At 49.9% G+C, this 12,664-nt stretch overlaps 1 protein-coding gene across 2 annotated transcripts in view; it reads left to right on the forward strand.

Annotated features, from left to right (window-relative positions):
* The first annotated feature begins 9,569 nt into the window (after positions 1-9,569).
* Positions 9,570-12,664, forward strand: part of SHISA9 (shisa family member 9) — a 350,081-nt gene continuing 346,986 nt past the window's right edge. For both annotated transcript variants that reach the window (XM_003417716.3, XM_023557338.1), the window contains exon 1: positions 9,570-10,132. In XM_003417716.3, the coding sequence (XP_003417764.1) occupies positions 9,570-10,132 (563 nt within the window). The remainder of the gene's footprint in view (positions 10,133-12,664) is intronic.

The following is a 12,664-nucleotide window of genomic DNA, read 5'->3' on the forward strand; positions in this document are numbered from 1 at the left end:
TTTGTAAATATATTATTTATGATTCATTTTATATCCTTTAAGGCATTTTTTAAGGCATTAGATTCCAAATTGACTCTAATGAAGAAAAAGCAAAGCCATTTCACATTATGATGGTAACATCTTTTGCTGCTGTGGGAAGCCAGGACAATTACTGCTTTAATTTGAAAGAAAGTTCTACCCAAGCAATTAGCTTTGTCAGTGAGTATTGCAATGACTTGTGGAGTCGAGACCTTAGAGATGAGCTAATATTTCTGCTGACCTATTTTCCGGATGGTAAAACCAAGGCCCAGAGGAGGTAAGCGATTTGGTCAGGGAGTTGAGAGCTAGAACTCAAGTTGGTTTTTTTCCTTTTTACTCCGTTCTTTTGATTCTCTTTTTTCTTTCCATCTATCCTTCATCCATTACCCCCTCTTTTTTTCTTTATTTTTAAAAACACTTTAATCAATTACTTTTCTTGAGTATTTAAAGCATGTACATAGTTAATAAAAAATAATACCCAGAAATATACAGGGAAAAGTGACTCTCCCTCTGTCTCAATGTCCTGGTGCTGTTGTAATACAATACCACAAGTGAGTGGCTTTAAAAAATGGCTATTAATTTTCTTACAGTTCTGGAGGCTACAAGTCTAAATCAAGGTCTCCCCAGTGTCAATTCATTCCTTGCCAGTAGCCTCCGGCTTTCCCTGCTTCCTTGGGGCTCTTAGGCTTGCAGTCAGTCCTCACATGGCTTCTGTCTTCCCTTGTGTGTGTCTCTACCTATTCTGCTCTTTTGATAACTCAGAAGTGATTAGGTTTGGGACATACCCTACACTGGATTACCTCATTAGCATAACAAAAGAAAATCCCTACAGTCGGCCCTCCCTATCCATGGGTTCTGCATCTGAGGATTCAACCAACCTCAGATCGAAAATATTCAAGAAAAAAAGCCAGACCTTTTTTTTTTTTTTTTTTTTTACCATGTCCTTATTCCTTAAACAATATGGTATAATGACTATTTGCGTAGCCTTTGCATTATATTAGATTATAAGTAATCCAGAGATGATTTAAAGTGTACAGGAGGATGTGTGTAGGTTATATATATATACGTACTGTTTCATATAAGGGATTTGAGCATCTGCAGATTTTGGTATTCGTGGGGGGTTCTGGAACCAATCCCCTGAGGACACCCAGGGAAGACTGTATTTCTAAACAGGAACATATTTACATGTACGGGGTTAAGATTTCAGCATATTTTGGGGAACACAATTCAATCCATAATACTATCCCACCCCAGATCCTATTACCATTGCTTCTAGTACCTCTTTTCAGACATAGTCTGTAGATTCTGAGTACAAATGTATTATTATTTTTCTCTTGCATTTTAATTTTTTAATAATATTTTGAAGATTATTTGATATTAGCATGTATGTGTAAGTGTGTGTGTGTTTGATATATCCAGGGGTTCAGGAAGGCAGTAATACCTAAACTGAGTGGCAGATTTTTTAAGCAACTCATTCTTTTTAATGGCTGTATAACATTCCATGATAGGCCACCCCATTGCCATCAAGTTGATTCTGACACATAGCGACCCTATGGGACAGAGTAGAACTGCCCCATAGGGTTTCCAAGGAGTGGCTGGTAGATTTGAACTTCAGATCTTTTGGACAGCAACCGAATGCTTAACCACGGAGCCACCAGGCCTCCATATTGTAAGTGTGGATGATCCAATCAGCCAAGCTCTCACTGATGGACATTTAGGTTGTTTTTCATCTTCTGCTATTATAAACAGTGCCTTGAAGAACACTCTTCTATATGTGTCCTTGTGTATGTGAATACATTTCTTTCTCTGTCTTTATCTCCCTCCTCCCCTCTTTCTCTCTCCCTTCCTCTTTCTCTCCCATCCTCCCTCCCTCCGACCTTCATCTATTTAATTCATGGAATCAGGGAGGAGTGAAGTAAAATGTAACATTTGGTGATCATGTGATAGACACTGGGATCAAGAAACTGGAGACAGAGTATCATGGTCAAGGCCCTTACATATGTGTGTAAAAGGAATCCATATGAGCTAATGTAGGCCTGGATGGGAAGAAGATGAGAAAACTATTGGAGGATCCTGGAGTACTACATAGAACCCAAACATCCCAGGAGCCAGAAAGCCATCAACAATGTCATCAAGCTGCTTGTGTCATTTCTGATTCTCTCTGAAATTAGACCCATTTTTCCCTTTCTGCTTCCCAGCTCTTTTTGCTCCTCTCTACATATGGAGGGGAGTCCCTGGATGGTGCAAATGGTTAAAGTGCTTGGCTGCTAACTGAGAGGTTGGAGGTTCAAGCCCACCCAGAGGTGCCTCAGAAGAAAGGCCTGGCAATCTACTTCTGGAAAATCAGCCATTGAAAACTCTGTGGAGTGCAGCTCTACTTTGACATGAGGGGTCTCCTGTTCAAAAATAATTTAGAATTTCAGGATGACAATGCTGCGCATTAAACCAAGTGCAGAGCTCTACGCATATGGTCATATGCCCAGGAAGCCAGCCCTGCCTTTATATTAGTCTGTCTCCCCTGGAGATGTTGACATCCTGGAGGGCAAGGGCTCAGTCTCAGTCATCTGCTTCCCCAGTGCTCAGCGTAGTGCCTGACACCTAGTAGACCTTTCAGGCTTGTGTAATCATAAACCAAAAAACCAAACCCACTGCCATCAAGTCAGTCTGGACTAATGGCAACCCCAGGTACTTCAGAGTAGAATTGCACTCTACAAGGTTTTCCTGGCTATAATCTTATGGAAACATTGCCAGGCCTTTCTTTCCTGGCACTGCTGGGTAGACTCCAATCACTAACCTTTGGATTAATACCTGAGGGCAAACTGTTTGCACCACCCAGTGACCTAATTGTATTGCTGTTGTTAGGTGTCATTGAGTCAATTTCGACTCATAGCAACCCCATGTGACAGAGTAGAACAGTCTTGGAAGAAATACAGCCAGAGTGCTTCATGGTAGTGAGGATGGCGAGACTTCGTCTTATGTACTTTGGACATGTTATCAGGAGGGGCCAGTCCCTAGAGAAGGATGTCATGCTTCATAAAGTAGAGGGATCAGTAGAGGAAGACCCTTGACAAGATGGATTGACACAGTGGCTGCAACAATGGGGTCAAACATAACGATTGTGAGGATGGTGCAGGACTGGGCAGTGTTTTATTTTGTTGTACATGGGGCCACTATGAGTCGGAACCAACTTGATGATACCTAACAACAACATTGCTGTGAAGATCGTCAGGTTTATTTCCTTGGAGCCACTGGGTGGGTTCAAATCGCCAACCTTTTGGTTAGCAGCCAATGACTTAACCATTGTGCCACCAGGGCTCCACTGTAATCATAGTGGGCATTTATTAAGAACTGCTGAGTTTTCACTCACTGCTGAGCACTGTATACACACTTTATGGAGTGTCTGTAACCTTCCTGTGAGAGAGGCATTATTCATATCCTCATCTCATCAACCAGGAAACCAAGGCTTGCAGAGGTTAAGGACTTATTCAAGGTCACAGACCTCATATGAGAGTTTTCAAATGATTTTGCCCTTTCCCCACAGGAGACAATAGACAATGTCTGGCTGTCCTAAATGGAGGTGCTAGTGGCATCTAGAAGGCCGAGGCCAGGGATGCTGCACAGGACAGTCAAAGAATTATCCATTTCAAAATGTCAGTAGTGGAAGGTTGAGAAACCCTGGTCTGACACCAGGTTCCACATGTTTCCTAAACTTCGGTTTTTGGTACCCAGCCCTTCATACTCTTTTCCTTATTCTGACTATAATGTATTTATGATTTTTCTTAAATTGACTTTAAATTGATGTAATTTGAGGAATCAACTCCATCTTTGGTATTTATGCCATGAAGTCATGTGTTTGATATGTTATTATTTTTCTAATATGCATTGAAATAGATATAAAACTATTAATGTTAAAAATCTTTGTTGGGGTAGCATTCCATACCACCACCAGTCCTGGGAGACACACTTTCATCACCCCTTCACTTCTTCTGTAAGGCTTCCCTTATCTCTTTTGACAGAGCCCTGGTGGTGTAGTAGTTAGGAGCTCTGCTGCTAGCCAAAAGCCAGGCAGTTTGAATCTACCAGCCACTCCTTGGAAACTCTACGGGGCAGCTCTACTCTGTCCTAAAGGGTTGCTATGAATCGACTTGAGGGCAGCGGGTTTGGTTTTTGTTTGTTCATTTGTTTGTTTTTAACCTTTAGAAAAGAGCCTTGGCGGTGCAATGGTTAAGTGTTTGGCTGCTAACTGAAAGGTCAGTGGTTCAAAACCACCAAGGGCTACATGGGAGGAAATACCTGGTGATCTGTTCCTGTAAAAATGATAGCCTACAGAAAGGGCTACATGAACCAGAGACTACATCATCCTGAGACCAGAAGAACTAGATGGTGCCCAGCCACAACCGATGACTGCCCTGACAGGGAACACAACAGAGAACCCCTGAGGGAGCAGGAGAACAGTGGGATGCAGACCCCAAATTCTCATAAAAAGACCAGACTTAATGGTCTGACTGTGACTAGACGGACCCCAGTGGTCATGGCCCCCAGACCTTCTGTTGGCCCACAACAGGAACCATTCCCAAAGCCAACTCGTCAGACATGGATTGGATTGGACAATGGGTTGGAGAGGGATGCTGGTGAGGAGTGAGCTTCTTGGATCAGGTGGACACTTAAGACTATGTTGCCATCTCCTGCCAGGAGGGGAGATAGGAGGGTAGAGGGGCTTAGATGCTGGCAAAATGGTCAGGAAAAGAGAGAGTGGAAGGAGGGATCGGGCTGTCTCATGGCGGCGGGGCGGGGGAGAGTAACTGGGAATATGTAGCAAGGTGTATATAAGTTTTTATGTGAGAGACTCACTTGATTTGTAAACTTTCACTTAAATCACAATAAAAATTATTAAAAAAAAAAAAGATAGCCTAGAAAATCCTATGGGGCAGTTCTCTGTCACATGCAGTTGCCATGAGTCTGACCCAACGGCACCCAACAGCAACATTTCTTTAGAAACAGAGAATACATAAAATCAGTGTGTTGCTCGAACCTGGCAAGGTGCTAGCTACATTTTCCTTCTGTTTCATCTTTTTTTTTTTTTTTTCCCTCAAGGCTAACAGTTGCTTAGAAACCTCTTTGAAACCCTAAAAGCCACCTGATGATTCCGATTAAGGAACGGCTCATTTAGGTCAGGGCCACAGCACAAATAATCCAATTTGTGCAGTTGCGTATGGATGTTGGCTGGAACATCCTGGTAAACACGCATCCTTTTGTTACATCACTACCTGGTCTAACTGTTGGGGAGGGCAGCTGCATTCTCCTCGCAGTATGTGGTGCAGTTGGACATAATTAAGGCTGTAACAAATGGGATTCTTTTTTAGATATTAAAAGTACCTTGTTGTAAATAATAATGCCATCATCTCTTTCACAGAAAGCATTTTCATTAAGAGCTGCATTTTAATTTCAACACATTTGCATGAACTCATTTGGGTAGTAGTGGTGATGGGGGCGCATTTTAGGATGATTTTTCATCTTCCATGAACTTGCCAGGTGTTTCAGTCAGGAAGGTGATAAAACCTCCCAGGACCCCTGAAAGAAATGCCTTCTCAGTCACATGTTCCAAATGGGGACACGTTCCCAATCATCACACACCTATTATGCGGCAGTGACTATATTTACTGAGTTGACATACCCAGACGAAATGGGCTTTTTTCCTTTGAAGGTGAAAGGAATCAAGATGATTCCTCCTTCTAACTATTTAGCTCAACAGGCTTGGGCAGTATTCCAGGGGCGGCAGTAGCAGCCACAACAGGCAGAAGCAAAAAAAAAAAAAAAAAAAGAACCGTTGCCCACAAGTCAATTCAGACTCATAGCAACCCTATAGGACAGAGTAGAACTGTCCCATGGGGTTTCCAAAGCTGTAATCTTGAAGGGAGCTGATGACCACAACTTTCTCCCATGGAGTGGCTGGTGGGTTTGAACTGCCAACCTTTTAGTTGGCAGCCGAGTGCTTAACCACTGCACCACCAGGGCTTCTGCAGGCAGGAGCAGGAAGGGAATTTGGTCCGGGAAAAGCTCACAGGGATACAAAGGCTTACCGCTTAGAATCCTGGGGAAATAAGCCACCGAGATCCGTGTCCTTTCAAAGCACAAGGCTTCCACTCTCCTTGTCACAAACAGGGGGCAGTCTCTGTTAATTAAAGCCGGAGCAGCAGCCAAAGCAGGCCTCCTCTGAGGGCCAGAGTCAGAGGGCCTGGTGACAGGCAGTATTTTACAGAGATGTGGAGGCAGAGCCCGAAATGGACTTTTCTATCCAGATTTTCTCTCTTTTCTCTAAGGTTATTATTGTTATTTTAAATCAAATTTGGAAGTGCCTTAAGACCCCCATCCCTCAAAGGAGGGTGTTTGTGACCTATTACCACGTCACTGGTTAAACTCTGCCCTCTGCCCTCATTTTGCTGGGAAGTGCCATGGTGGGGGCAGGGGAGGGGATGGTGGGGAGAGCCCTGGATTAGGAGTCTGGCATTCTGTATTTGGTCCTGGCTTTATCATTTGCTCCCCATGTGATCTTGGACTAACTAAACCCTTAACCTCTCTGAGCCTCAGCTTCCTCTGCTGTGGACACCATGCTGAAGGAGTCCTTCGTAATTCAGATTTTTATATGTATATATATATATATATATATACATATATAAACCTAAACCCTTTGCCTTCATGTCAGTTCTGACTCACGGCGACCCTATGTGTTACCGAGTAGAACTGCTCTGTAGGATTTTCTTGGCTGTAATCTTTTATGGAAGTGGATCGCCAGGCCTTTCTTCTGTGGTGCCACTGGGTGGGTTTCAACCACCATCCTTTAGGTTAGTAGTGGATTGCAAGCTGTTTGTTCCACCCAGGACCTCTTTCATAAAAGATCCTTAATTAGTTAATATATCCCATAAATACTTTTTGAGGGCTTACTGTGTCCATCAGAGTTCCAGGAGGCAGCTAAAGTCAAGGTCCTTTCTGGCATGGAGTCTACATTTTAATGGAAGGAAACAGTTAACGTATATGAAATATAATAGGTAGATAGAGAGTTTGGAGACCAATTTTAGGACAGCACTTTGGGTGCAGTGGTTAGAACACAGGCTTTGGAGTCAAATTTCTTGGGTTCAAATGCCAACTCTGACATTTCCTCAATGAGCTGCTGCAGGCAGCTGGCTTAATGGCCTTGGGTCTCAGTCTTTCTGTCTGTTGTGTGGGCCTACTGATATTACCTAACCACAGAGAGTTAAATGAGATCATCACTCAGTAGCTCAACAAAGATTCCTAGAGTATCTGCTATACATCAGGCACTGCTCTAAGCTTCCTTGTGGAGGTGATTTTAGGAAAGCAAGCTTACTGGGTTTGTTTCAAGCCCTGAAACAATGTCAGCTATCAGTAGCTGACTACCCATGCTTGTGTTTGTAGGGATTCGCACAGTGGTAGTGGGTGTGGGTTGCCATATGCTTCCCAGTCATAAGCGGACATGGCACACGCTGTCTTATTTTGGGCATCCCATTATATTGAATTCACCGAATATGGAAAAAAACAATCTCACACCTTGTCCATGTGGGTTTAGGATATGATACAGTCTTCCAGGAGCTGGTATGCTCCCTGGCTATGCTGCATCAGTGCTGACCTGGCATGTTTTCTGGGGCAGGCTCATTATTTGCAAATCTTTGGGGGAGACAGTAGGTGATGTTCTGTTAAGGAGAAGGTGCGATTAGACAAACTCCCTCTCATTCTGAGAAAATTTGCAGTAGAGTCCCAATAAAACCTCCCACACCTTTTCAATGAAGGGGATCCCAGTATGACATTTTGCCTGTGTCCAAACTTCTTGGTTCTTAGAAAATGCCATGCAAAGCCCTGACTGCAGCCAAATGTTGGAGAGGGTGGTGGAAACATTATTTCTCTGCAAATCCCTTAGCTGACTGCAAAGTGTATACTTAGTTAATGCAATTAAAAAACAACGCCGGGGCGTTTGGAGATCTAAATTTGGTGTAGCAGCCTTGGTACAAACCCTGTTTTGGGGGCTACAGGGAGTCAAATTCAAGCAGAGGAAGAAGTGGAAGATATGAGAGAGGGCCGATGGATGGCTGAAACAGGCTGAGGAGAGAGCGCAGATTTGGAAACACTCAGAGGCGACAGGAAGCTGGAAGCCCAGTACGCAGGGCCCGGCTCTGCAGCCCCGGGTGAGGATGTCCGGAGGGCTTCGTGGGGGCTGGGGCCAGCCGGTTCTGCAGACGGATGTACGGGCTCCAGGTCCGGGAGGGTGGCTGAGACAGGGTGTCCAGGCCTTGCGCTGCGCCAGATATGGGCAGGCGCACAGAGGCGGTGCCGCGGTGTGCCCTCCTGTGGAGCGCAGGCAACCCAACGGGGAGAAAGAGGGACAGAAAAGTGGCAGGGCTGGGGGGAGGGGGCTAGGGGAGTCCCAAGGAAAGACCTTCCGGGATGTGCCACTGCCTCGGTCTTGTCCGCTGCCCCTCCTTACCTCTTATGCTTCAGTTCATCCCAGGCTTTCTCCTGGAGAGGGGCAAGGGCGGGGGGCTGACCACCTAACCTTCCCAGAGCGCCTCGGCCCAGGGAGTTGAACCCGCAGTTGCGCACTCAGCAGAAGGTGCAGCCCGGGGAGGGGCGCGGCGGCCTCTCGCGCCTGGGAGGGGAGATTCTAACCAGTCACGGCGACCTACTGGGGATAGAAGCTCCCTAGTCTGACCCCGGGTTCTAGAGGTCAGCTCTTCTTTGGGCAAGCCGATTCTGGCCGTAGCTCCTGCCCACGCATCCCTGTAAAAGCCCGGGGGGAATCGCCTCTGCGCCTTGGACAGGTTTGAGCGGCGCCTCCCCGCCCCGAGAGGGCGCGGGAGGTCCCGCAGCCATCCTCCACCTGCCGGGAAAGCCGAGCCGTTCCTCTGGCCCCGGCGACTGCGGAACCTCAACACCTCCCCGCCAGCCCTGCTTTGCTCTGCACACCCCCTAATTCGCTCCCCCCGCCCGAGTCACCTCTTCCCGCGCCCCCGCCCCTCTCCAGCTCGTGCGCCCCGCCTCCCCCCTCGCCTCCTCTGCCCGCCCTCCTCCCCTCCCCCTTCCCTTCTGCCCTCCCTTCATTCCACAAGTGTCGCTTTGCTCTCTCAGCGCACTTGGCTAGCTGGAGAGGTGAGAGGGATCCTCCGAGCGGACACGGGGCGGCGAGTGCAGAGCCGCAGCCGACAGTAGGCGCGGACAGAGGGACTGTCCCTTTTCTCGGGCCCACGGCTTCCCCTGTGGCAGCCGGACCTGCACCCCGCGTGGCCCCGCGCCTCCTCCCCCCGCCCGGCCCGTTGCGCTCCTCCCCGGCCGGCCCATAGGCGCGCGGCGCGCTGGAGGCGAACGCGGGCTGAGCTGAGCGCAGTGGCCGCCGACCCTGCGCGCCCCGTGCCGCTCCCTGCATGTGCGGCCCGCGGCGGCTCGCAGCCCCCGGCAGCAGCCTCGGCAGCTTCGGCGGCGCCTCGAGAGGCAGCTGCAGCGGCTTCAGCGGCGGCCGAGCGGCCGAGCCTGGGCTGGAAGACACGATGCGCCGCGTCCTTCGGCTGCTCCTCGGCTGCTTCCTTACCGAGCTGTGCGCCCGCGTGTGCCGGGCGCAGGAACGAGCGGGGCACGGGCAGCTGGCGCAACTGGGCGGCGTGCTGGTGCTGGCAGGCAGCAACCGCTCCGGGGCCGCCTCCGGAGAGGCTGGCGAGGGCGCGGGGGTCTCGGACGCACCCCCGACCCGGGCGCCCACACCGGACTTCTGCCGGGGCTACTTCGATGTCATGGGCCAGTGGGACCCGCCGTTCAACTGCAGCTCGGGCGACTTCATTTTCTGCTGCGGGACTTGTGGCTTCCGGTTCTGCTGCACGTTTAAGAAGCGGCGACTGAACCAAAGCACCTGCACCAACTACGACACGCCGCTCTGGCTCAACACAGGCAAGCCCCCCGCGCGCAAGGACGACCCCCTGCACGACCCCACCAAGGACAAGACCAACCTGATCGTCTACATCATCTGCGGGGTGGTGGCCGTCATGGTACTCGTGGGTATCTTTACCAAGCTGGGGCTGGAGAAGGCGCACCGGCCCCAAAGGGAGCACATGTCCAGGTGGGCCGCCTTCCCCCCCCCCCCCGCCCTCCTCTCCGGGCGCCGCTCTCCCTTCTCTCTCCTTCTCCCTTGCCTCCAAGCACCTGCACCCCCCAGCCTGTTTGCTGGGGCTGTCTCCCGGGAAGCCAACTTCGGCCCGGCGCGGGGAGAGGGGGGCGCTGGGCTTAGCGCAGGTATGGGTATGAGCGTGTGTATTGGGGGTCTCTGTCCCTTTCGTCCGCTTGCCGCCCCCTCTCGCCCCAGACTGAGGCGGACTTGACCCACACAGCCATGGAGCTCGTGACCCCGAAGTCTTGGGTTTTGGGGAGGGGGCTCCTGGCGCTCCTCGGATTCCAGATGCTAGCCTGTAGGTAAACAAGGGCCGGAGAGCCCAAACGCGAAGGGGGGCGTGTGTGAGCCCGCGCGCGCGTTCGGGAGGTAGGGAGTGTGTGTGCTGCCTGCAACTCGTACGACTCGCGAAAATGAGGCGAGGGAGGCGGAGAGGGAGGTGAGGGCGAGAACAAAAGCCTTGTTTGGAGCGGCCGCCTCGCTTTCCCGGAGCTGCGAGGGTCGTTGCAGTTCCCAGGAATCGGGACCTAGGGTGCTGCTGTCCCCATGACCCCCTCGCCCCTTTCTCCCGCCACCACTTCTCCCTGCCCGGCGCTGCGACCTCCGCCGCGCGCTGCGCCCCTTGCCCGGGCTAGTGCGGACTCCCGGGGCCGGAACCCCCTCCCCGCGGGCCCACACCCCCCAGGCTCCCTGATTCGTCAACTTTTCCGTTTGCCTCATTCATTATGCAAGTCCCAGCACGGGCAAGTCGCAGCAGATGGAAGAAGGCATTTGGGGATTAATGGAGCTATTTGCTTTTTTTAAGTGTCTAAATTGATTCGCACAACCCAGTAACTTTGGAGGCGGAGGACGTAGCCGCGACCGCAAGGACGCAGCCCCCGGCCGGGGGTGGTGGGGGGGGAGGCGAGCGGTTGGTGTGAGGTCCGGGCCCGCGGGGTTGAAGGAGCGACTGCCGGCCTGCGAACAGCTGCATGGCTGGGGCACAAGCTTTTTCTGGCCTCCGAGTCTGGGACACCAAGTCGCCGTGTGTCCCCCTTCCCCCCGTCCCACACACACCCCACTCCTCCGCCGGGGGCCTGTGTGTGCGCGTGTGTGTGCACGGGCTCCGTGCGCCTGCCTAAAAAAATCTGAACAAAGAAACCCACCAAAAATAGGCGAAGGAACATCACCACCTCACTAGTAATTATTTTCTATTTATACACAGAGGGTATCCGGTGAATTTTTTTTTTCCCCCCAGAGGGAAGGGATTTGGGGAAAGAGGTGAGGAAGTTCTCTCGGTTTGGGTCAGCAGGGAGATGTGGATCGATAGTAAGGTCTTCAGGCAAAGGACTCCTTAGAGGTAAGCTCCGAGGGGATTCTAGAAAGCCTGACCTACTAAAGGAATGGATCCCTGATGGCTGGCCCCGCCCACCCCCTGCAACCCCAAGGTGCAAGCGGCCTGAGCCCTCTGCCAGGCGGTTGCACTCCCCTTGATCCTGGCCAGACCCTTCTGATTCCCAGGGTCTGTGTTAAAGTGAGGGCAGATGGGGAGCGGAGCTGCTGCAGCGAGTGTCGCCTTGGTAGGGAGAGTCACCCTGAGACAGACAGGTAGGCTGCCTTGCAGATTCCAGGTAACTCCTCTGCTGAAATCTTCACCGAGCGTCCCTAAGCAAAACTGATCTTAAAGGAATCTGGTTCTGAGATTGGGGAAAGGAGTTGGGGACAAGAGCCAATCTTTGGGCTTCTATCGAGAAGGTAGAGTCAGCTTCAGGTTTTCTTTGATCTTGATGTCCTAGTGAGCCAGCACTGCACCTCGAACCTGACGACCTGGCAGGAATGCAGCTTCCCCTCCCTGCCGCCTTGCAGCTCTGCTCTGGGAAAAAAAATCACTCCATCTAAGGGGGCCACTGCTTCTGCAGGTACCAGGAAAGGACAGCTTGGGGGTGGATCCTCTGGGTACTGGGTACCTAGTTCTCTGGAGGCAGTCTCAATACAGGCTCTGCCTGTAAAAATTCTGGAAGAATGGAAGTGCATGCTCTTGAAGATTTTTTTACTGGTAGATTCTAAGGTGGGGTTTTTAACCCCGGCTGCTGTTTAGAATCATTTGGAATGCTTTTTTTTTTTTTTAAAAAAAAAAAAACCTATCTAATTAAATCAGAATTCTAGGGACGTGGGGCCTGAGCACCTGTGCCTTTAAAAAGCTCACCGGGTGACTCTGCTGTTCAGCTAACCACTTAAGTAATCATAACTAGTATTTGTTGAGCACAGTACTGTACTAGTTGTTGTTGTGTGTATTTAACATTCTCTTATTTAGTTCTGTCAACTACCCTATAAGGCAGATAATGTTTGTATTCCCATTTTACAGACAGGGAAATCATGGCTTAATTTGGGTGGCTTGTCCAAGGTCACTTTGTCAGAAAATTGTGCAGCCCCTAGTCCCATGGTTTCAGCTGTGTTTGGGACAGATATTTGCAGATCAAGTGGGCATCAGAATCTGGAGGCGCT

This window comes from Loxodonta africana, chromosome 12 (assembly GCF_030014295.1).
Source record: "Loxodonta africana isolate mLoxAfr1 chromosome 12, mLoxAfr1.hap2, whole genome shotgun sequence".
Lineage (NCBI taxonomy): Eukaryota > Metazoa > Chordata > Mammalia > Proboscidea > Elephantidae > Loxodonta > Loxodonta africana.